This window comes from Brassica napus, chromosome C5 (assembly GCF_020379485.1).
Source record: "Brassica napus cultivar Da-Ae chromosome C5, Da-Ae, whole genome shotgun sequence".
Lineage (NCBI taxonomy): Eukaryota > Viridiplantae > Streptophyta > Magnoliopsida > Brassicales > Brassicaceae > Brassica > Brassica napus.
In genome coordinates, this window is record NC_063448.1 from 3,104,604 (window position 1) to 3,125,601 (window position 20,998).

Here is a 20,998-nt window from a genome sequence, read left to right on the forward strand (position 1 = left end):
CGAAATTTTTATTTTTGTTGTCAAAGGTAAAGACAGAGACTGCTGGGGAAGTTTGTGTTAGAAAAAAAATTTGTTTGGTCAATTGCAAAACTAACCCGTGCGTTGACAAATAGACTGCATCGTAAGTCTACACGGAGGCGTAGACATACAAAACAGTCTACTATCGCGACACAGATCTGAAAAAGAACGAAAACCATGTAAATAGTTATATTTTTCCTGTGTAAAGCTCGTTTCCAACTTTTTCAACCGTCCAAACTCCAAATATGAGCAAAAAGAAGCATCTTTGACGATTCACTAATGAAGAAACTCAAAAATATGAAGTTTGTGATTATGAAAATGAAAGTTATGAGAGTTTTTTAGATGGAAATGTAGAGGAGATGAGAGGAAATGAAGTTTTTTGGGTTAGAATGAGAAAAAAGTGGTTGGAAATTGAATTCTAGAGCTTTAGAGCTCAAAAATGGTGGTTCATGGTGGTTGGAAAAATTGATGATAATGGCATTTTTATAAATAAGAAGAATTGGTTAGGGTGTATTTGGTTTTTGGTTAATTTCGAAATTAATAAAAAATTAAATAAAAATGGCAATTTTGTGAATAATTCAAAAACATAGGGATAGTATGGAAAATTTATTGATGAATAGTATGGACAAAAAAAAAGGTTGATTTTAGGTTTGACTTAAAAAAGTGGGTTGGTTTTGAAAAACACCCTTCTTAAGATGCGTACTCCCTCCGTTTCATTTTATTTGTCGTTTTAGATTTGTGCACACAGATTTAAAAAATATATTTAATTTTGCATAGTTCCAATATAATAACATCATTATCTATACACCTAACCATATTTCAACCAACAGAAAAATAAATAGAAGATTAAAGTTAATAAATTTAGCCTTAAAACTCTAAAACGACACTTATTTTGTAACAATTTTTTTCTCTACGACGACAACTAATTCGAACCAGAGGAAATATATATTTACATCAGTGAATCTTCTTAGTTTTTACCATCTTTTCTATTTACTTAACGTGTTTTTCTAAATCAGTTATCACAGCAAGAACACACAACATCTCTGAAATTATGACGCTCTGACCGTGTACGGCTAATGGGCTACCCATGCCCGCTCACTCGGCCCATGGACTCCATCCCGTCTGACAGTCGGTCCGTTAATTTTCCCAAGGCCTAAAAGTTTTTTTACCAACCCTACAATCACCACCCGGTATTTCCTCGTGTTTTGTCCTCACTGGCTTGGTATCGTGAATCACTTTCTGATAGATCCTCCATCCTTTCATTACTTCAGCCCAAACACGCTTAACCTTGGAGTTCTAAACAAATGTGTGACGGAAAACGTAAGTCAATTTTGGTGACATAGGTAGCCAAAACAATTCTCTTAAGTCTTTCCATATATCACAACTCAGGATGTTACAATTCACCCTCTCTCAAAAAGTGCAATGCCCTCCCATGACATGTCTCAAGACGCCTCTCGGGTTAGAACTGAGATGGCTAACCAGCTCTGATACCACTTATAACGCCCGACCACCCACGACTAATGGTCCACCCACACTCACTCACTCGACCCGTGGGCCCATCCTATCTGACGGACGGTGTGTTAATTTTTCAAGGCTCGGAATCATTTTTTACTAACCATGCAATCATCACCCGACCTTTTTCTATGCTTTGGTCTCACTCACACGATATCGCGAATTACTTTCCGATAGATCACCCATCCTTTCACTACTCCAGCCCAAACACACTTAACCTTAAAGTTCTAAACAGATGTGTGACAGAAAAAGTAAGTCAACTTTAGTGACATAGGTAGTCAAATCAATTCTTTTAAGTCTTTTCATATATAACAACTCGGGATGTTACAGAAATGGTGGAACCGAGTTCTCTCTCTAGCAACAATCTCCATTTTGTATATCTTTGACATAAGCTTTGTAGCCTCATGACAGTTTCTGCACATGCTTAGATTCTTCACTACTGTAAGAATAGCTAGCTTCTCGCTGTGATGCCTCAACGCTCCTTCTTTCCATTCTTCTTCCATCTCCAACAACACTTCAGAGTTATCCGAAACAAAGCAAGCTTCCCCCCAGTAGACATTCATCTCTTCTAGCATTCTGTAGATTTCTCTATTCTGTGGATGGAGTTTATCCCCAATGATGAACTCATGGACCACAAAGTCTATTTCGATGGAGCTGCAACCAGTGGCGGACCCAGGACGAACTTTTACCGGGGTCAACCCACTATTAAAAATGTAAAAAAAAATATAATGGTGTCACATGAGAGTCGAACCCCAATTATTTGTGGAATCAATGTACCATCTGAACAATAAGTGCTGCTAGAGCTTAACTGTTTTTACATGCATTTTAACAATTTATCATATTTATGTGGTGTCAGTTAACACCCAATTGGCCTTGGTGGGTACCCCTCTGGCTGTAACCAGGAACTTTCTTCATACCTTTTCCACTGAGAACCGCTCGTATTCTTGCTACATCTTTCCATCTTCCTGCTGTGGCTTATATGTTTGATAGAAGAATATAAGAACCTGAGTTTTCAGGTTCAATCTCAATGAGCTTTCTCTGCAAAAGATTCCGCAAGTTCAAGATTCTCATGCATCTTGCAAGCTTTGAGAAGAGAGGACCAAATCACTCCATCGGCATCGTGTTTATAATCTCTTCCGCTTCTTTGAATAGACCCGAATGGCCTAGAAGATCAATCATGCACCCGTAGTGCTCTAGCTTCGGGGTTATATCATAGTCATGTGTCATTGATTTTAAAATGTGAGAGCGCCATAACTCTTTCTTATCGCATCAACGGGTATTTAAACTACCCGCCAGATCTTCTTAATGGGCCTTATTGGGCGTTTTATTACGAATACTTTATCATAGCTTATGTTGGGTTTCTTTTTGGGCCATATTAGCAACGATTAGGTAGTCGTTATCATAAAAGCAACATTAACTATATAATATGATTATTTTTCGTAGACGAGAAACAAATACCCATCAAAACAGTATAGTAATAATGAAGCCATTATTTTTGTGTATATATGAAGAATTCAAGATTGGTAAGAACTTGTAATGTGTCTTCATCAGCTAAACTCTTGGTCTGTATAAGTGAACCACGCGCTTGTTGATTGGTTGGACCGGTCTCGCATTCGTCAGCGAGTCCTGTTAAATATTAATCAAAATAATGGAAAGGAGTGGTGAATAATTTGGACAGACAAAACATCATGGTCTTCTCTTATCATATACACGCACTATGGGCTTATATCTTGACTTGTGAAATATGTCAGTGTGAGAACATAAGTTAATGATATAGACATTACTAATTTAGCTGTTAAGTGTGGGGTGGGAAACAAAACTTACATCGTGCACAGCCACGCGGAGAAGCCTCACTTGTTCTCTTGTCACGGTCCTAATCTGAAAATTTTAAGGAAACAAACACTGCTATTAACCAATAACCATGCAATACAATAAACATGAATTTTTAAGATGGATAAGTATTAAAGGTTACCTTCCTAACGACACTCCAAGTAACGTTTTGGGTACAAGGTGGAGTGGTAAGTGAACCTATGTATCTGTAATATTTTCTGCTTCCGATCTTAATTTGTTTCGGATCAATCATCCTTACATGTTTCTCTGCGTCATCCAGATCAGTAATGGCCTCTAATTCCTTCTCCAACTAGTACAAGCCAAAAGTTAGAGATAAATAAATTATATACTATCGATAATAATTAAAATATAGAAATTAATTGATAAATAATAGGTATTAAGTTTTTATTGTGTGTACCGATCTGATAAAAGTATCAGCTCTTCCGATTTTGTACAAGACAGTCACAACAGCCATTCTCCCCTTCTTGCCTTCGTGGACCATATGCAGCTCAAGTGCAAACCTGGTTTGCATGTTACATACTGCGTATATAAGATATATCATATATCCAAGAATCATATATATCTCCTAACAACTTGACCCCAAAAAAGAATCAGATATATAAAATTATATTTATTTATTATACTTTAACAATTACAGAATTATTGCTTTTCTAAAACTATATATATCAGATATATCCAAGATTTTTGGTGTAATTTCCTTCTTCTCAAAATGAATTGGATACCTTCTTCCATTGATTGTATGCTCAGAGGGAGAGTGCCAGTGAAGCTGTTGGAGTTCATATTGAAATCCATTAATCTTAATACTTCCTGCAGCTCCATCTTCAAATTTTAGCTGTTCAGCAATATCAGCACATAATAACTATCAATTAGTAAAAACACATAAATCCCAATGGTTTTCATGTTTGACTAGTTATGGATAGAAACTCAACAAAATCAATGAAAAAGCATGTGCTTAAGTAAAATATAGCTGGGTCTCCTGGGTATTATATGTATATACCATAATGTCATGGCCTCTGTTCTTGATAGTGGCATTGGAAGGTTCATAGTCTCTAATAAGCCGTCCAAGATGAGAAACAATCTTAACTCTCTCGTTCATCAGATCAATGGGAGATTGTATCTCTCCTTTTCCACACATCTCCCATTCCTGTTTAATTTCTCCCCATCTCTCTGGCCCCTTACCGTCGTTTTTCTTGTAGTTAAACTCGTGTTCATCCTCTACATATCACCAATAAAAAAATATATTCAAGATTGTCATAAACCCAATTAGAAGATATATAGAAATATAAAATAAAATAGAAAATCTCAAAGCTTACGTACCAACTTCTCCATGACTTGAAGCAGCAGTGGATAGCGAAATGAAGGTGAAAACGATGAACACAAAGAAGATGCATTGGATTGATGAGCTCTCCATTTTTTGTTCTATCTTGCTGAAGAGGGAAAGAGAAGATAAATAACCTTTACTGTTTAAGTTGTAAGACAAGTTATTACGTATTGAGTTGTGTAGGGAAAATACATGCAACTATAAATACTTGGTTAGACAGACGATTTTGTCCGCGAGATTTCCCATGCTCTCTTCCTTCCAGACGACAACTTTGACTCTTTTGGAAATATGTTTATATTTAATATCGGAACAGAGAGCAGGTGTGAATCAAACCCAATTTTTCATCACCAAATCGGTTACCATTTCCAGTAAAAAACAGAAAAAACACATGTGGGATTTATTGCGTTCATTCACATGTGTCAATAGCTTACAAGGATATGGCACACATTTTATTACTTTTTGAAATGGTATAACGAAGAAACAATTTCACACCTGGATCATTAACTGTCCTATCCATTGAGCAGACATAATAGAAAATTATAAGTAATCCCTCCGTTTCATATTAAGTGTCGTTTTAGAAAAAAATTTTCGTTACAAAATAAATGTCGTTTTCGATTTTCAATGCAAAATTTATTTTTCTATTAGTTGAAATATGGTTATGTGTATAGGTAATAATGTTTTTTTATAAGAAATGTACAAAATTAATTGTTTTTTTAATTCGTGCGCAGAAACCTAAAATGACACTTATAATAAAACAGAAGAAGTATAATTTTATTGAAAATTTAATGCTTCTGTTGTATTAATGACAATTTTCTTTTCTAATCAGTAGTATAATGATATCAGAAGGTTTGACAAACTATTCTCAAAATTCAGTGCCGATGAAAATAATTTAGGAACTTTGACATGTAACCTTCTCGTCAATTATTAAAATATTGAACGTAATTCCTTTTTACTAGGTTTTCCCAGTTACCTCTACATTTTAATAAGCAACAAAATAGGAAGGAAAAAACTATTAAAAAAAGGAACGGGGGAAGGTAATTAAAAACGTCAGAAGAAAACTTTACACATATAAAGCTATGACATGAAACGGAGCTAAGATGCTTGGAGTGGGCGCTTCAGAGCATGAAGGATCTTGGATATCAAGAAGTAGTATTGGCCTATTGGGGTCTGATCTTCACGAGCTGATTGAGGCCATGATGAAACCTTTGAACTGGCCAAGATATCGGATTATTCTCCATCGGATCAATGTGTTATGTTCGTCCTTTGTTTCAGTAGCTTTCGAAACAGAGTCTACTAAGTCGAACAGAATTGCTCGAGAAATTGGAAAAAGTGTACTGCAGGGCGGATGGTTTCACTCCTATTTGGCTTTGAGAGGTCCTGCTTGGCTACATGTGAAGGTGCAAGAAGAGTCTGTTACAGAGAGTAATACATACAAGTACAATGCTCTTTTTATTTCACAAAATACTACAACAAGATTACAATGAAAGTTTATATTTACATAGATACTAGTTCTCTTCCGAGTTGACTAACATGTCATACTTCAGACTTATGACAGAGACACCAGCCTAACACGTTCCTAGATCAAACTAACCCAAGAATCCTTCTGACCCCTCATGACCCTTAGCCCTTATGCCTTGTGTCTACTCTCATTCAATACCAAAGCTCTTATGCTTATGGTCTTCTCTTGAGGTGGTACCTAATCCTAGGCACGTCTTTCTCTACTTATACTTGTACATTTTGTGGCTTGCCCTAGCCAACTTCCTAAGGAAGAGATATTACCATATCTTCCTTTATGGAATATTTCCAAATCTTCTTCAAAGTCTTTTGGAAATCTTCCCTTGATGATTTACATTTTCTCCAAGGTAAATCATAGCTTGCTTAGCCTCCAAGTAGTCTTTACTTCAGCTCTAAGTCGGTACCAATTCCAGTCTTCAAGTCAGCTTCACAGCTTCACTTCATGTAGCACTTCTTGTACTACTTCATGTAGTACTTCACGGCTGGTACATGGACACCTTGAGGAGTTGTTTTTCTTGAGCTTCTAAAACTCAGTCGTCACTGCACTAACATTATGTACTCATAGATCTTTTTTAGATTGAGTGTATAAGTGTTTCTCGTTTATTTCTTTGTTCCTCAAACTTGTTTTGGTTGATTATTTATCAATGCAGTCGTTAAAAAAATCTATGACATTTGCTAAAAATAGATTTATCAAATTTCAGACTGAGTTAATATATAATTTACTTTCATATATTTTCTTTGTTGGAAAAGTTTATCTGCAAATTCAAGTTTTATTGACAGAAGAACAACCACCAAGCAAAAGGTGATGAAAACCAATACATGAAAACAACATCTTGAAGTCTCGCGTTACTTTCCTGCCTACAACCAAAAGTAATTATTTAGTGTGGTTAGATAAAATTTCACCAATTTTTTTAAATCTACATTATAATGAGTCAGTTTCATCACTCCGGATGCGACACGTTAGCAGATAAGTGGATCCCACTTTTAAAAAGTGGGGAAAAATGTCAAGTCTGTGACTCGAACCCAGGTTACTGTGATATTAACACCAACATTTATTCTACTAAACTAAAGGATATTTTGTACATTGATTACCGAAATTAATATATATTTACGAATGATTTCTTATAGTGGATCCCACACATAACTGTAATGTTTCAATACTCACGTGTAACTTTGATCATCGAAACCTATTTAGTAAAATCCGCATTTTGGCCCAATAAAACTTATAAGTGGGCTAAATCTCTTTTGTATGTATCTAGGATTTTTATAGTACTTTGTCTTCACCGATAAACCGAAGCGTTACCCTTTTAGCTTATCAAAAAAATTCTGAAACTTTTCATCTTCACCTCTCTATATCTCCAACGATCAGTTATGGTACTGTTTCACCTCTGAAACGATCCGTCTCAGTATATATAATTCCTCAAACAAACCTTGAGACCCATATCTCTTATTCAATTACTCCTAAATTGAACTGTCGCAGCTTTTAGCCAACCTTCGAAGATGTCAGCCTCCAGTGCTGTTGTTGCTTAATCGGTCGTTGTCCCCGCCACCTTTCTCCGCCTAGAACATAGTACCAAGAAAAAGGTATTAACAATTTGACTTTCTATGGAATACTATATACCATATTTGTTTAATCAATATTCAAGCTATCAATTTTAATACTTTAAGCGTATGTTTCTCTGGGCAGAATTCCGAGATCCACGGTTCTATCCTAGTTCGTGTGAATCACTACCATCCATCGCTACGATAGGGGGTCAATCGTGAAAGTTGATTGATCGCTTTGAAGTTGTCCGATTAACTAATATGATGTAAACTCTGTTCTGATGCGCTATAACGGAAATTTATTTGGTTGCTAGGACTAACAGAGGCTGCAAGGCTGGGTACGTCTCAGGCGGAGCTGAAGGACGGTACAACAAGAGCGCCTATAGTCCGGTTTTTGTCGTGCCAACGTGCTATGGAACTTAAGCCTTCCTAGGAGAATCCAGATCACTTCGGAACATCGGCTGTAATTTTCAACAGGTACCACCAAGATGTAAATTTTTTATGTTTGTGGTGTGGTTCGACTCAAGATTGAAACTTTTGCTGATGAAATAATGATTTTGTGGATGCATGTCAATAATATTTACGAGGCTACAAAATGTTCACTGTACATTGGCAGGGAAAAAATGGCTATGTATGGTTCAGTTGTAACACCGGTGTGGTGTAATGGGGATGGACATGGTAACCAAAGGTGTGCATAAAGTTATTGAGTTCCTCAGCGATGATTCCCCTGACATGGATGTGATCGGAATCTCTGGTGAATTCCTTTTTTATGTTATTGGTTTGATTTTAAAACAATGCCTTTTAGCTTAGTGTCATCTTGAGACTTAAAAACTTGAAATCTATTGGTCAGATAACTTCTTCTCCGACATTAACAAACCTACTGCGGCGAACTGCATCGAGGAACATGGCAGTAATTAGAAGAGAGATAGGGAACAAGGTGTTGAAAAAGAGTGTGTCTGGCTTGGTGGAGCTCAATATACTCAAGAACCTTACCGTCTATTTTGTTGCAGGCTCTCTAGGTCGATTCAAATCTCATGCCAGCAACATAGTGTTTGATGTATTCATAGCTACTTGCCAAGATCCAGCCCAAAACATGGAGAGCTCTCAAATTGATGGAAGCCATTAATAGCAATCACCGTACCTTCACTATCTCCACCATCACTGAAAATACCATCATAGAGAGCTCTCAAATTGATGGAAGCCATTAATGGCAAGGTTGTCTAATTTTACTTGTCATCATGTTCATGTATTTCAGGAGCACAGTGAGAACATTCTTCCAAGCAGTGAAGGTGACGTAGGATTGGTAGCATCATCGGGCCCGTCTGTTTTGGGAGACAAGGTCGATGAGGAATGTGCTGCAGCAGATCCTCCAGAGATTTCAGACGCTCAGAACAACCGCAAGCGCTGCCGTGAGTGATTAAAAATATCTATTATATTCCTAACAGCCCGTCAACGTCTTTTTATGCATTTTTAAAAACTGCTATTATATTTGTTTTCCATCATAAACTTTGGATATTTTTTCCCTTGCATGTTTTCTCTGTTCGGAGATTTTATTTCTATTTTGGATTATTAATGAAACATCGACGGGTTCTAACTCATACAAGATTTGTCAGTGGTGTATTTTTTTGGTTTACGTATTTCTGACATTTTTTTTGTCCACCATAAACTATTTTAAACAAAGTCGAGTAAAACTCTAAAAATAAATAATTTTGCAACCGTATAATTTTATAAATTTTTCTAGAGTTATTAATTTTTTTTAAAAAATAGTTTATTACAATTCTATATTTTCGAAATTAATTTAGGTAAAATAAGAAAATAATTTAATTTATTGTTCGATAAATTGTTTAATTTTTTGAATTCAAATTTTATATTTTATTCCTTACACTATTTGTTTTATATACTAATAACTACCTAAATAAATACTAAACAACTTCATAAACTTTATCTTTTGAACATGAAAGCGCTAATAACGCTAATGGTCGATCAAATCATTACGAAAATAATTCATATGAATTCGCCGATCATTCTTATATCAACTTAATCAAACTGTATGACTTCAAAATGTTATGTTCATCACCATTATATACAACACGGGAAAACAAAAGTGGAAAAAAAAAATAAACTACAAAATCCCGTACACAAAACTACACAACGATCAATAACTTATCCGGCTCCGCGCTTGCGCAGGGGCTATACCTCTAGTATATATAAAGAAGAGAAATTTCACCATTTGGATTCCGCAAGGTCAAAGAATCGTTTCACCTTACCATATATTATAAGCAAGTAAATGTTGAAATGATGCTTGATTCCTGTAAGTCTAATGGTCGTATCATCTAGAAACCTAATCGTTACGTCTAATTTTATTATACATTTCATGTAAACAGTATTAGATCCCATACCTAGTTCTAGTTGTAACGTCTCAACCATCCCCTTATGTCATATTTTGTATTTGATTCTTATTCAAACGAAATTGCAAGTCAAATTTTAATTGATCCGTCATCTTGAAAAAATTGTCCGGTTAAGCATTAATCAGTTTGGAGTTATTATAAAGAAGGCGCGTGAAAACTGTAGTGTATACTTCAGTTATAAACCTTGTAAAGCCATAATTTCATATTAGGTTACTTTTTTAATATTTGATTTGACAAATGCACAAAAATGAGCTTTTGAAAGAAAAAAAATTAGTTTATTTGAGAATTCAACAACTTCTAAAAAGTTTGGTTACCGTGCAGGACCGGTCCTGGGCAAAGCCTAACGAAATATTGGTCTTAGGTCCCCAAAAAAACTTTTAGACCTCCAAATTTACCAAAAAAAAAATTTCGCTGAAATTTTTTAAAATTCGCTTACAGCCTCCTAGATCTCAGGACCGGCCCTGTTACCAAGTATTCATCGTTGCCCTCAAATTACTTACTACACTACGTACAGCATAAAATAACCAATTTTCATTCTATTAATCCTGAGAGAAAATTTTAATTAGTGATAATCATTCTGCTCACTATTTCATTCCTAGTTCACATGATACATATATATAAGTGGTGAAAAACAGACAAATTACACGAGTGAGACCAACTTTTATGACTTTGACATGTCTTTGTGTCGTCATCAAGTTTTGAAAAGAGTCTTCTTATTGCATCAAGACGATAGACGACGGGAAAGAGTATGTTCTAGTATCATAAATCAGAGTTATAATTTTGTTTGTTGAATCTTACGACAAGAACAAAGACCAGATTTATTGTCTTAAAGAAAATAGAAATCAAACTAACGTCATATTATTTTTTTGGTCATCTTTGTATAGCGGTCATAGCTTGTGGTGCTTGCCGGAGGTTCCGCTATTGCTTGAACTGCAAGATTTATATATATGTTTGTGTGAGGTTTATCTGGACCCGGTCTTAGGGAATAAGTTTAGATTACACTTCATTAACAAATTTCCGTTTCGATTTAATTTTCGACATTCATCTAATCACATATGATCTTTCATAATATACAATAGATTTCTTTTATTAATTAAAAAATTGACTCAATTCGGTTTTTGATTTTAGCCGTTGACTATGGAGTGTTGTAAAATTCGGGCTTGGCGTCTGTCTAATTTTAAAAAAAATTGATGTTCATGGGCCTAATCTTATTGAGCTAATTACTAGCATACTAATGTATACACAGGCTTTTAAATTTGATGTTCATGGGCCTAATCTTATTACTAGCACACCAATGTGCCCACAGGCCACATCTAACTCATTTAGAAGTAAAGACTTTTAACTCTTATTATTTTTGGAAATAACCTTTTATTCTAGTTTAAGTTGAAAAATTGTTTTGCTAATTATTTATATATTACTATCATTATATTGATATGTTTTTATCAACAATAGGGCTGAGAGCATAAAGCAGCCATAGAATTTCAAGAAAATTTCTCGGCTGTAAATTTTTATTTTATAATCTTCTTATAAATAATTAATACTTTATGTCTTATTAATTACAATATTCTCAAAAAGTTTAGATCAAACTTCAAGTTATTTATATATACAAAGTTTTCTCAGAATATATATTTACTATTGTGTTGAAAATTTTAAAATACTCACATGTTATATATTTTAGAAAATATTTTTATAAAAAAAATTATTTGATTAATATTTAACAAAAACAAAATGATATCTTAACTTTTAAATTTTATAGTAGAAAAGATTATTTCTAGATAACAACACAATATATAAGAATTATCTTTTTAGATATGTTTTTTTTTATTTTTTTAATATTAATTTATTATCAATTATCTAACATAGCATATAAATTTATTATTATTAATCTAAATCTCTTTTAATTACATAATAAATTATATATAAAAAATTAAAGGTAATATAGACTTTAGCTGGTATAACTTTTAACGTGGTAGTTCGAATGCGAAAATTACTTTTATCAACAATAGGGCTAAGATCATAAAGCAGCCATAGAATTTCAAGAGAATTTCTCAGCGGTAAAATTTTCTTTTATATTAATTAACTAGGTGTTTTGCCCGCATGTGCGGACATAATATAATTAATAGTAAATAGAACTGGCTAATCCTAAGTCAAAGGGTCGAGAAACTCAATGCCATTATTCTTGAACAACTTTCTGAGGCGTATTCCACAAGACGGTACCTTCCATCAAGAAAGTCCTATCCATCGTCTGGCAAAGAGACATATTATTAATTAAAATATTCTCAAAAAGTTTAGGTCAAACTTCAAGTTATTTATATATGACAAATTTTTCATCAGAATATATATTTACTATTGTGTTGAAATTTTAAACACTCACATATTATATATTTTAGAAAATATTTTTATAAAAAAATATTTGACTAATATTTAACAATAAAAAATTTATATCTTAACTTTTAAAATTTATAGTAGAAAATATTATTTCTAGATAATAACACAATATATAAGAATTGTCTTTTTAGATATGTTTTTATAATTTTATTATATTATTTGGTGATTAATTATCTAACATAACATATAAATTTATTATTATTAATGTAAATCAGGTTTTTAATTACAAAATAAATTATATATAAAATTTTATTAAAGGCAACATCGATTTTAACCGGTCTAACTTTTAACGTGAGATTTCGAATGCGAAAATCATTTTGCAAATGATAGTATAAATAAATTATATATAAAAGTTCATTAAGAACAACATAGATTTTAATTGGTTTAACTTTTAATGTGAGAGCATGAATGCAAAAAATCATTTTACGAATAATAGTACAGATGAAAAGATGACAATCTTAAATGAGTCTTTTAATTTTACTAGATCTTTTTTCCGCGCTTCGCGCGGATAATTGCTTCCTATATGTAATTGTTGATTTTTTATATGAATATCAAATATTATAGACTACAGTTGCTTTTTATATTTAATTGTTGATTTTGTTGTATTATTTTTATATAATCTCTTGTTATATTTAATTGTTGATTTTGTTTTATATTGAAAGTATTTAAATTCAAAGAAAGTGTTTTTTTCTTGTTTTCTCTTGATTAAAGGGTTTTCATAGTTTTATTTCAAAACACTTTTGATGTATTGTAATAGATAAGTTTTTATTTTTGTGGTATTGGACTTTTAATAAGCTAAGGTGGATCAATATATAATTAAATGTAAGAAATAGTAGTGTACATAATTTTTTTATAACTACTAATTTTATTAAACTTAGGTGGAGTTTACATAATCCTTTATGAAGAGGATGAACAATTAAAGTAAGTACATTGTAATAACATATAAATAAATTGTCATACGGAATTCTAGATTTAGCCAAAAGATCCGCCACCTAATTTGTCTTTCTTCGCGTCCAAGTAAATGAGATATCTTCAAATCTTTGCATCCACCAGCATTTTTCCATGATCCAGTTATAAGCTCCAAAGTGGAGATTACCATTCTTTATAACATAATATGAAGTCCGTAGCTAAGGTGTAACATAATATGAAGTTCGTAGCTTATAACATAATAATACGCTTGTGGTTAAAAAAACATAATAATAAGCTAAGGTGGATCAATAGCTAGTTAAGAAGTTCGAAGCTTTTGTTCGTGCATTTAAAAGAAAATAATTATTTTAATCTATAAATCTCGAATCAAAGCAACATATTTTGTATCTCTTACCAATTTTTTCAAGTTGTAAAGCCATTGTATATATATAGATATATATACTTTTAACTATCTTCTTAACTCTTATCAGAATTTTGGGTTTCTTCTATGATTTTCATCAATGAAGTAACGTTTGATAGAGAAACATATAGCTGTTCCTAAGTGAACAATAGTTTTGAGAAGTATAAAAGAACAGCTATTAACTTTTGACCTTGTCTTTTGTTAACCATCATAGGCTCATAGATTTTCTATCTTAAAATTTTTCCATCTCTAGCGTGTTCAGACTTAAGAGTACACACAAAAAATAAAATGATGACTACATAACCTGACAGATTTCTATTTGTTTCATGAACTATTCTCGGACCATCAAGAGATGCAAGTCCAAACACGGACCATCAAGAGAAAGCAATGGTGATCGGTCTCTTGTGGTGCCTCTTTGATCGTGCTACTACCAATGAGGAGGACCCTCGCTGAATCCACATAATACTTGCGACGATAGGACTGGTTTATGTAGTCCAACATGTCTCGACATATGTTGTGATACGAACTACCATAAAAGTTTAGTGGTAGACATGGGGTTTGTTTCTTCGTCGGTGCTTTTCATTTGTGCCAATGCCATGCCATGACCCTTGGTAAAGCCGGTTTACAAATTTGTAAGCTGATTGCTTTTATTATTAGTTATTTAAATAGTGTGATGATAACTATAATATTTATTTTAACTATTAGCCCTTTCAAAGACTAAAGGTCATTACTAATTTTTAATTTGGTAGCCTGCGGTACAAACATCCACTTATCATTTAATCCAATTTCTAATCGTTTTTATTATTGGGTTATGGTGGCAAACTTTCGATAATGACCTGGATGGTTTTTGTTGGACAGACTAAGTATATTTTGAAACTCTTACTGAACATAGGGCGGGGCACATAGGGACATCTGGGGTCAAGTGATCCCGCTAAAATTGGAAAAAAAAATCTTTTAGTGTATTTTAAAAAACAAATACTATAATATTTAGTTAAAATTTGGCATTTGACTCCACTAATTTATGTCAAAGTTCTCATATACCTCCATTAATTTATAAAAAAGTTTATTTTTGTTATAATAATACATATATTTTTTAATTTAAATATTAAATTTATATATTATAACTCCAGTTAAAAATATTTCCTCAGGTACTAACTGAACGTATGTTTTGTTTGCTAAGATGACATGAGAGATAACAATCTTAAAATAAGCTTCAAGAGCCCGAGTGCATGAGTTATTTTTAATTTGGCTGGATGTTGGGAAAACTAATGAAATTAACCGTTTATGACTACAATGACTACAACAAAATTCTCTAAAATTCATCCTTATGAGTATTCCCTCTCCCTATTCTTACACAGCACAGCCTCTCTCCCCCACATACACTCTTCTTAATCTCCTAATTGGTCTGCATTGAACTTGATACTCCTTGTCGCTACCGGCACAACTGATCCGTGGGATGAGAAAATCTCATGTCATACGTCTAAACATAAGAGGCTACATGAAACATAAGAGGCTACATGAAGCATCAGATTTTCCCTCGATCTAGCCAAAGATGCCATTTCATTGCTCTTTACTTCATCTCCAGCTTATGATTCTCAACTACTTGTCCACCGTTTTTTCCGTTCTGGCCGCTTTGGTTTCACCTCTGAATCCATCCACAAAGCCTTCAATTTTTGCAGAAGACAGTGTCTCAAGCACCATGTTCTTTACTCCTGTGGTGTATTTCTCCGTGGGCATTAGAAGTTTGAAAAGTTTACTAACTGCGTTTCTCAACCGTGTTTCCATATTTGGTTTCTGCAAGGTCAAAGCTACTCTTCTCTTCAGTTACATCTCGGTTCTTGCCAATAGAACCATGAACAGGCTCCCCAACTCGGGCATTAGTGCCCTTTTCCTTCTCTTAAAATTTTCAAGATGTCGATAATTCCTTGGCAGTGACAGCATCATCTCTCTCTTTGTGGACTGCCCAACTCTTCAAATTCGTTTGTCATCCCTTTGATTTTGTAGCTCATCACCAGAGGAAGCCTTTTACTTGCGTCTTTTGGTGGCGTTAGGCTGTTGTGGGATCCGTTCCTGTAATTTCTTGCTTCATTCGTTCCTTTTGAGCCTGAAAATGGCGTGATGAATGAAAGAAACATTACTGACTGTGAGGCACAATAAAAATGACCAAAAAAAAATTATGAGACATATTATTAGGTGAGACAGGCGATAGAACAACAAACAGGGCAAGGTATATTGCATTCACGATAACCATCCTACGTTAAGTCTGTAAACTCTTTTTTAAAGCCTGAGATTAATAAAGTAAATTCGTTGGCTGGATATTGCTTCTATGCTTTCATGGCGATCTCAGCCAAGCTCCGGTAGTTTCCTGAAATGGATTCCGTTAGTGCTGATGGTACTTAAAAAGCAGCATTATTTATAGGAAATTGAGACCTAAGTGAACCTGCTTCGTTGCGGCTTTGGTTTAAAGGTGTTAAGAAGGTGAACATTGCCTGAGAAGGAAAATAGTGAACCGGATTAAGAAAAAAAACTAAAAATCTGGAACCATAAGGATCCAGATAACCTTGGATCAATAGGTAGCATATCCACGCCCATCAGCTTACGCCGCGTGAGTGGCAGTAAACGACGACGGAGATGAGCTGGTGGGAGTAGCGGCGGCTGAGATCCTCGGAGGTGATAGGGGATTTCCCATTTGGTTTCATCACCATAGATTGAAGTTAGAGAAGTTCTAGGGTTTGATTTGTACACAGGAAGAAAATGAGTATATAAAGAAGGAGGAAAAGAGAAAATCGAAACGAAATCATTAAGAAAAAATTGATTGATCGAGATGTAGTGGAGTATTGATTATACAGAAGTGGATCAATCAAGCTGAATATTTGTGGTATCAAGCGAAGAAGACGAAGAGGTAGAGCCGTAGAGACTTCTGTTTGGAAAGTAATCTATATTGATCCAGTTGAAAATTTTGTATTCTCAATACTCCACTTCTTTTCTAACTACCCTACCATATTTCCCTTCTCTTTATTACCCTCAGCTATTATATGATTATCTATTTCTTGCTGACCCCACACCTTACTTTCTAATTTTGAAATACTTTCTAATTTTAAAAATAGAAAGCGGACCCCTCATCCTCCCACATAAAGTCCATAATTAATGGACACCTAACAAGCGACCCCACACTCCATCTACCTATCTCCTTCCCACAGGTGTCCATCTGTTCCTTTTTTTCAGATCCTGCTCCCTTTTTTCCAACCACCTGCGAATTCTTCTTCCCCTTCAAGCTCCATTGGCGCTTTTTGGAGGTTATTTTGACGAAAATTGGTACGATTTTTTCATGAAATTTTCATACTAATATACTACTTATGTTCTATGTGTTATGGGTAACGAAAAAAATAAAAACTTAGCTCTAAAAATCGTAAAAGTTTTCAAAGAAAAATGAAAATAAAATTTGAAGAAGGTTCTCTTCTTTTAACACGATTCTTTTAACACGATTCTTTTAACACGAGTTTGATAGGAAAAAACATAAAAATGGTGTTAGACGATAATGTGATTTTTGTAACATGTTATTTGTTGATTAAACATACTTAAACCGATGAAAGATTAAAGTTTTAGGTATATTGGTATGAAAATGATGTTTTTTTAGGACTATTTTGTATATTTCTACTTATTTTTCACTGTTTTAAACCAAAATAATACATTACAATATTGGTAGACGATATTGTGGGTTGTATAATACCCCCTGGGTTAGTTAAAAGGGTTAAATCAACAAAAATGAAAATTTATAGAAAATACTGGAATTACTAGTACTACTAAACTACAATCTGTATTACTTGTATTACTTGTATTACTAAATAGAGTATGTACCAAAGATCTTGGACAACTTAGATTCTTTAAACGGTTAACTCATCATAATTTTTGTTTCAGGAAATCTATGGCCTCACCTATTACAATCATATGTTTTGATTACGGAGGAAGTTACATCAAAGATGGGGGTGAGAGAAGATGGATCTCGGGAGAAGATGAAATTCACACTCTAGTGATGAAGACAGCTGTGGAAGAGATTACGTATTCTGAATTGGTTGAAAGTATATATGCAGAAAGATTAAGGCAAATAGAGATGGGATGTTGAAGATTAGTTACTTTCCAATGGTATTGTATTCGAACAAGCCATCATATATTTGGTGTGATGAAGACGTTTTGGGTTATCTCATGCAAGTAAATCATGATAAATGTAGAAGTGTTTTACATGTGGAGATCAGCAGCGACATGGATGATACATATGGTGGTATGTCACTTTTAGGAGATGATGATGAGACTGATGATAGCTATGTTGGTCTTTCTGATGAAGATGATGATGAAACTGATGATAGCTATGTTGGTCTTTCTGATGGGACCGAGGAAGATGACACTGAGCAAGATGGAACTGATCAGGATCATGAGATGGATGGTGTGGTCGCGCTTTACACACCCGAACAACATGAAGACATTGAGATGCATGAGAATTTAGAGCATGGGTATGAAGGAACAGAAGTAAGAGTGGAAGAAGAAGCTGGAGGAGCGGAAGTTGAAGCTGCAAGAGCCGGAGTTGCAGCTGCAAGAGGAGGAGTTGAAGCCACGGCTGCAGTAGAAGAAGAATGGGATGATGGTCTCGATTTGGTTAAGGGTCAAGAATTCAGAACTAAGGTAGCCATGCAAGTTCTAGTTCAGAGGGGTGCACATAAGAATGGTTTTGAGTATGAAACATTGAAGTCCGATACTGTGAGATTTGTGGCAAAATGTCGAGGAGCCAAAGAAGGTTGCAAGTGGTATTTGCGTGTAGTAAAGCTTAAGAATTCAGATCTTTGGACGGTTAGAACTTACAACAAGTCTCATACATGCTCAGTAGTAACTACAAGTACCCTTAGAAACAGAAGGAGAGGCACACCACATGTTGTCGCATCTGTTTTGAGTGAAGAATATCCCGGTAGATATGACACACCAACACCAGCTGATCTGATCAGTATGGTTACCCACAAGGTTGGTGTTGATGTGTCGTATGCCACAGCATGGAGAGGAAAAAGGATGGCTGCTAATGAAGTCCGAGGTACTCCGGAAGAGAGTTTTTCTATGATACACTCCTACATGTACATGCTTAAGTTGAAGAATCCTGACTCAGTAAGTTATGTTGAAGTGGATGCGGCAAAAAGATTTAAGTATCTATTTTTCGCATTTGGAGCTTCCATAGAAGGATTCGCAGCGATGAGGAAAGTTATCATTGTGGATGGAACACATCTTAAGCATGTTTATGGTGGAGTTCTGCTTGTTGCGACGGCTCAAGATCCGGATCGTCACCACTACCCTATCGCATTTGGTGTAGTTGATGGTGAGAAAGACGAAAGCTGGATGTGGTTTATGAATAAGTTGAGGTCAGTGATAGCAGATGAAGGCGAATTGGTGTTTCTTTCGGATAGAAATGCGAGCTTGATCAAGTCAATACGTGAGGTGTTCCCAATGGCTGCACATGGGTATTGTATCTGGCATTTGTCTCAAAATGTCAAAGGACATGTTTTCAACAATAGAGACGCTTGCGCAAGCAAGTTTACAGAGTGTGCACATGCTTATACAGTGGCTGAGTTCGATGATCTCTACGATGCCTTTTCCAGAAGGTATCCTTCTGCTGCGGCGTATCTGGAGAAAAGTGTTGAAGTGAGAAAATGGGCAAGATGTTACTTTGAAGGAGACAGATACAATGTTAACACAACTAATGCAGCAGAATCCATTAATGGTGTTCTTCGGGAAGCGAGGAAATTCTTCATGCTACCGATGATTGATGTTATCATCAAGAAAATGACTGAATGGTTTAACAAACATAGGAAGAAGGCAGCTGAAATACCAGTCACAAAGAAGCTTGTGCCAACAGTGGAAAAGGAGTTGTCAAAAAGATGTTTGGAAGCGAGGTGTTTAGATGTTGTTGAGATAAACAGCTTCCACCTTGAGTACAATGTCAATGGTAGTGACGGAAAGATTTATACGGTTGATTTGGCAAGAAAAATGTGCACCTGCAGGTGTTTTGATCTAGACAAAATCCCATGTGTTCATGCTGCTGCTGCTGCCAAGTTCTTGAGCGTAGGAAGAGATCTTCATCTACAAGAGTTTTGTTCAAAATACTATTTGGTGGAGTTGTGGGCATTGGCATACTGTAGGACGATTTATCCAGTTCCTCATATGTCTGAATGGGTCATACCTGATGAGATTCGAGCACTTAAAGTTCTTCCCCCGGTATACGAAAAAAAGAAAGGACCCACTCAAAAGCAAAGGTTTCCATCAGCCGGAGAATCTCGTGGACGGAGAAGAGGACGCGGAAGGGGAAGAGGCAGGGGCAGGGGAAGGAGAGGCGGACGTTTGCATGAGTATTTTGAATGTGGAAGTACTTTTTCCCCCACTGAGTAACATGGAACTCTTGTACTAGGTAACACTGCACTACTCGGTATTACTGTGAACTACTATGTGTAATATGGACTACTCGGTACTACTGCGAACTACTATGTGTAATATGGACTACTAGGTACTACTTTGGACTACCTTGAACTACTTTGAACTACTTTGAATTACTATGTAGTATGCATGTTTCAAAGAACTTTTGTTTTCGTCTTATTATTTATTTTTAGTAAAAAATATCTCATATATTACGAGATTATATGGTCATATTTGTGTTTATTTGCCAAATTAGACATAAAATACTCTTAAATTCTGAAATTAGTTGAAAACCTCTCATTTCTATAGAAAACATCCTTCTACTTCTATACTAATGTCTTGATGTGAAGGCCATAATGGGATGAAATTCAGAAAATACGCATTTTATTTAAAAAAATTATGTCAGTGTGTTATATATAATCTAAAATTGTCTAAATACATTTGTATTACTAATAAATTTAATTTCTTCAGGTTGTATTACTAAAAAATGTTCTGATTTACAAAAATATTACTATGAAGAATGAAATATTACTACTTCCATGAGTACTACTAAGAGTATTCAAACATGTTTTGTTTAATATTATATTTTACACGTTTTAGACATGTGCTATTTTTTTTTCTTATATTTTACACGTTTTATACATGTGCCATTTTTTTTCTTATATTTTT

The 20,998-nt window shown here is 34.6% G+C and overlaps 3 protein-coding genes and 1 long non-coding RNA gene across 4 annotated transcripts; 1 reads left to right on the forward strand and 3 right to left on the reverse strand.

The window, feature by feature from the left end:
- Positions 1–1,832: 1,832 nt before the first annotated feature.
- On the reverse strand, positions 1,833–2,491 carry LOC111206061 (pentatricopeptide repeat-containing protein At1g08070, chloroplastic-like). The gene is made up of 2 exons (XM_022702360.2): positions 2,448–2,491; positions 1,833–2,232 (listed from the first exon to the last, which is right to left on the reverse strand). Exons 1-2 carry the CDS (start codon positions 2,489–2,491, stop codon positions 1,833–1,835), a joined length of 444 nt encoding a protein of 147 aa, XP_022558081.2.
- A 443-nt stretch (positions 2,492–2,934) lies between these two features.
- On the reverse strand, positions 2,935–5,453 carry LOC106414471 (alpha carbonic anhydrase 7-like). The gene is made up of 7 exons (XM_013855121.3): positions 4,699–5,453; positions 4,379–4,596; positions 4,104–4,213; positions 3,779–3,881; positions 3,503–3,670; positions 3,355–3,408; positions 2,935–3,156 (listed from the first exon to the last, which is right to left on the reverse strand). The coding sequence occupies exons 1-7, from the start codon at positions 4,790–4,792 to the stop codon at positions 3,082–3,084; spliced, it is 822 nt and encodes a 273-aa protein (XP_013710575.2). The 5' UTR covers positions 4,793–5,453; the 3' UTR covers positions 2,935–3,081.
- Positions 5,454–15,136: 9,683 nt separating this feature from the next.
- LOC106412174 lies at positions 15,137–16,816 on the reverse strand. The gene is made up of 3 exons (XR_001282507.3): positions 16,443–16,816; positions 16,323–16,371; positions 15,137–16,247 (listed from the first exon to the last, which is right to left on the reverse strand). It is a non-coding gene; the product is annotated as an uncharacterized LOC106412174 (long non-coding RNA).
- Positions 16,817–17,132: 316 nt separating this feature from the next.
- On the forward strand, positions 17,133–20,548 carry LOC106413555 (protein FAR1-RELATED SEQUENCE 5-like). Its single transcript, XM_013854314.2, has 2 exons — positions 17,133–17,197; positions 17,801–20,548. Exon 2 carries the CDS (start codon positions 17,999–18,001, stop codon positions 20,303–20,305), a length of 2,307 nt encoding a protein of 768 aa, XP_013709768.2. The 5' UTR covers positions 17,133–17,197; positions 17,801–17,998; the 3' UTR covers positions 20,306–20,548.
- The last annotated feature ends 450 nt before the right edge of the window (positions 20,549–20,998 follow it).

Excerpts from the sequence above, each read along its gene's own strand:
- LOC106413555 (XM_013854314.2), top strand. The coding sequence starts at position 17,999 with ATGTTGAAGATTAGTTACTTTCCAATGGTATTGTATTCGAACAAGCCA.
- LOC106414471 (XM_013855121.3), bottom strand. The coding sequence starts at position 4,792 with ATGGAGAGCTCATCAATCCAATGCATCTTCTTTGTGTTCATCGTTTTC. Across the intron at positions 4,214-4,378 it reads ACAGAGGCCATGACATTATG|CTAAAATTTGAAGATGGAGC; the intron begins GTATATACATAT and ends ATTGCTGAACAG. Across the intron at positions 3,671-3,778 it reads CTGATACTTTTATCAGATCG|TTGGAGAAGGAATTAGAGGC; the intron begins GTACACACAATA and ends GGCTTGTACTAG.
- LOC111206061 (XM_022702360.2), bottom strand. The coding sequence starts at position 2,491 with ATGGAAAGATGTAGCAAGAATACGAGCGGTTCTCAGTGGAAAAG. Across the intron at positions 2,233-2,447 it reads AGCGGTTCTCAGTGGAAAAG|TGGGTTGACCCCGGTAAAAG; the intron begins GTATGAAGAAAG and ends CATTTTTAATAG.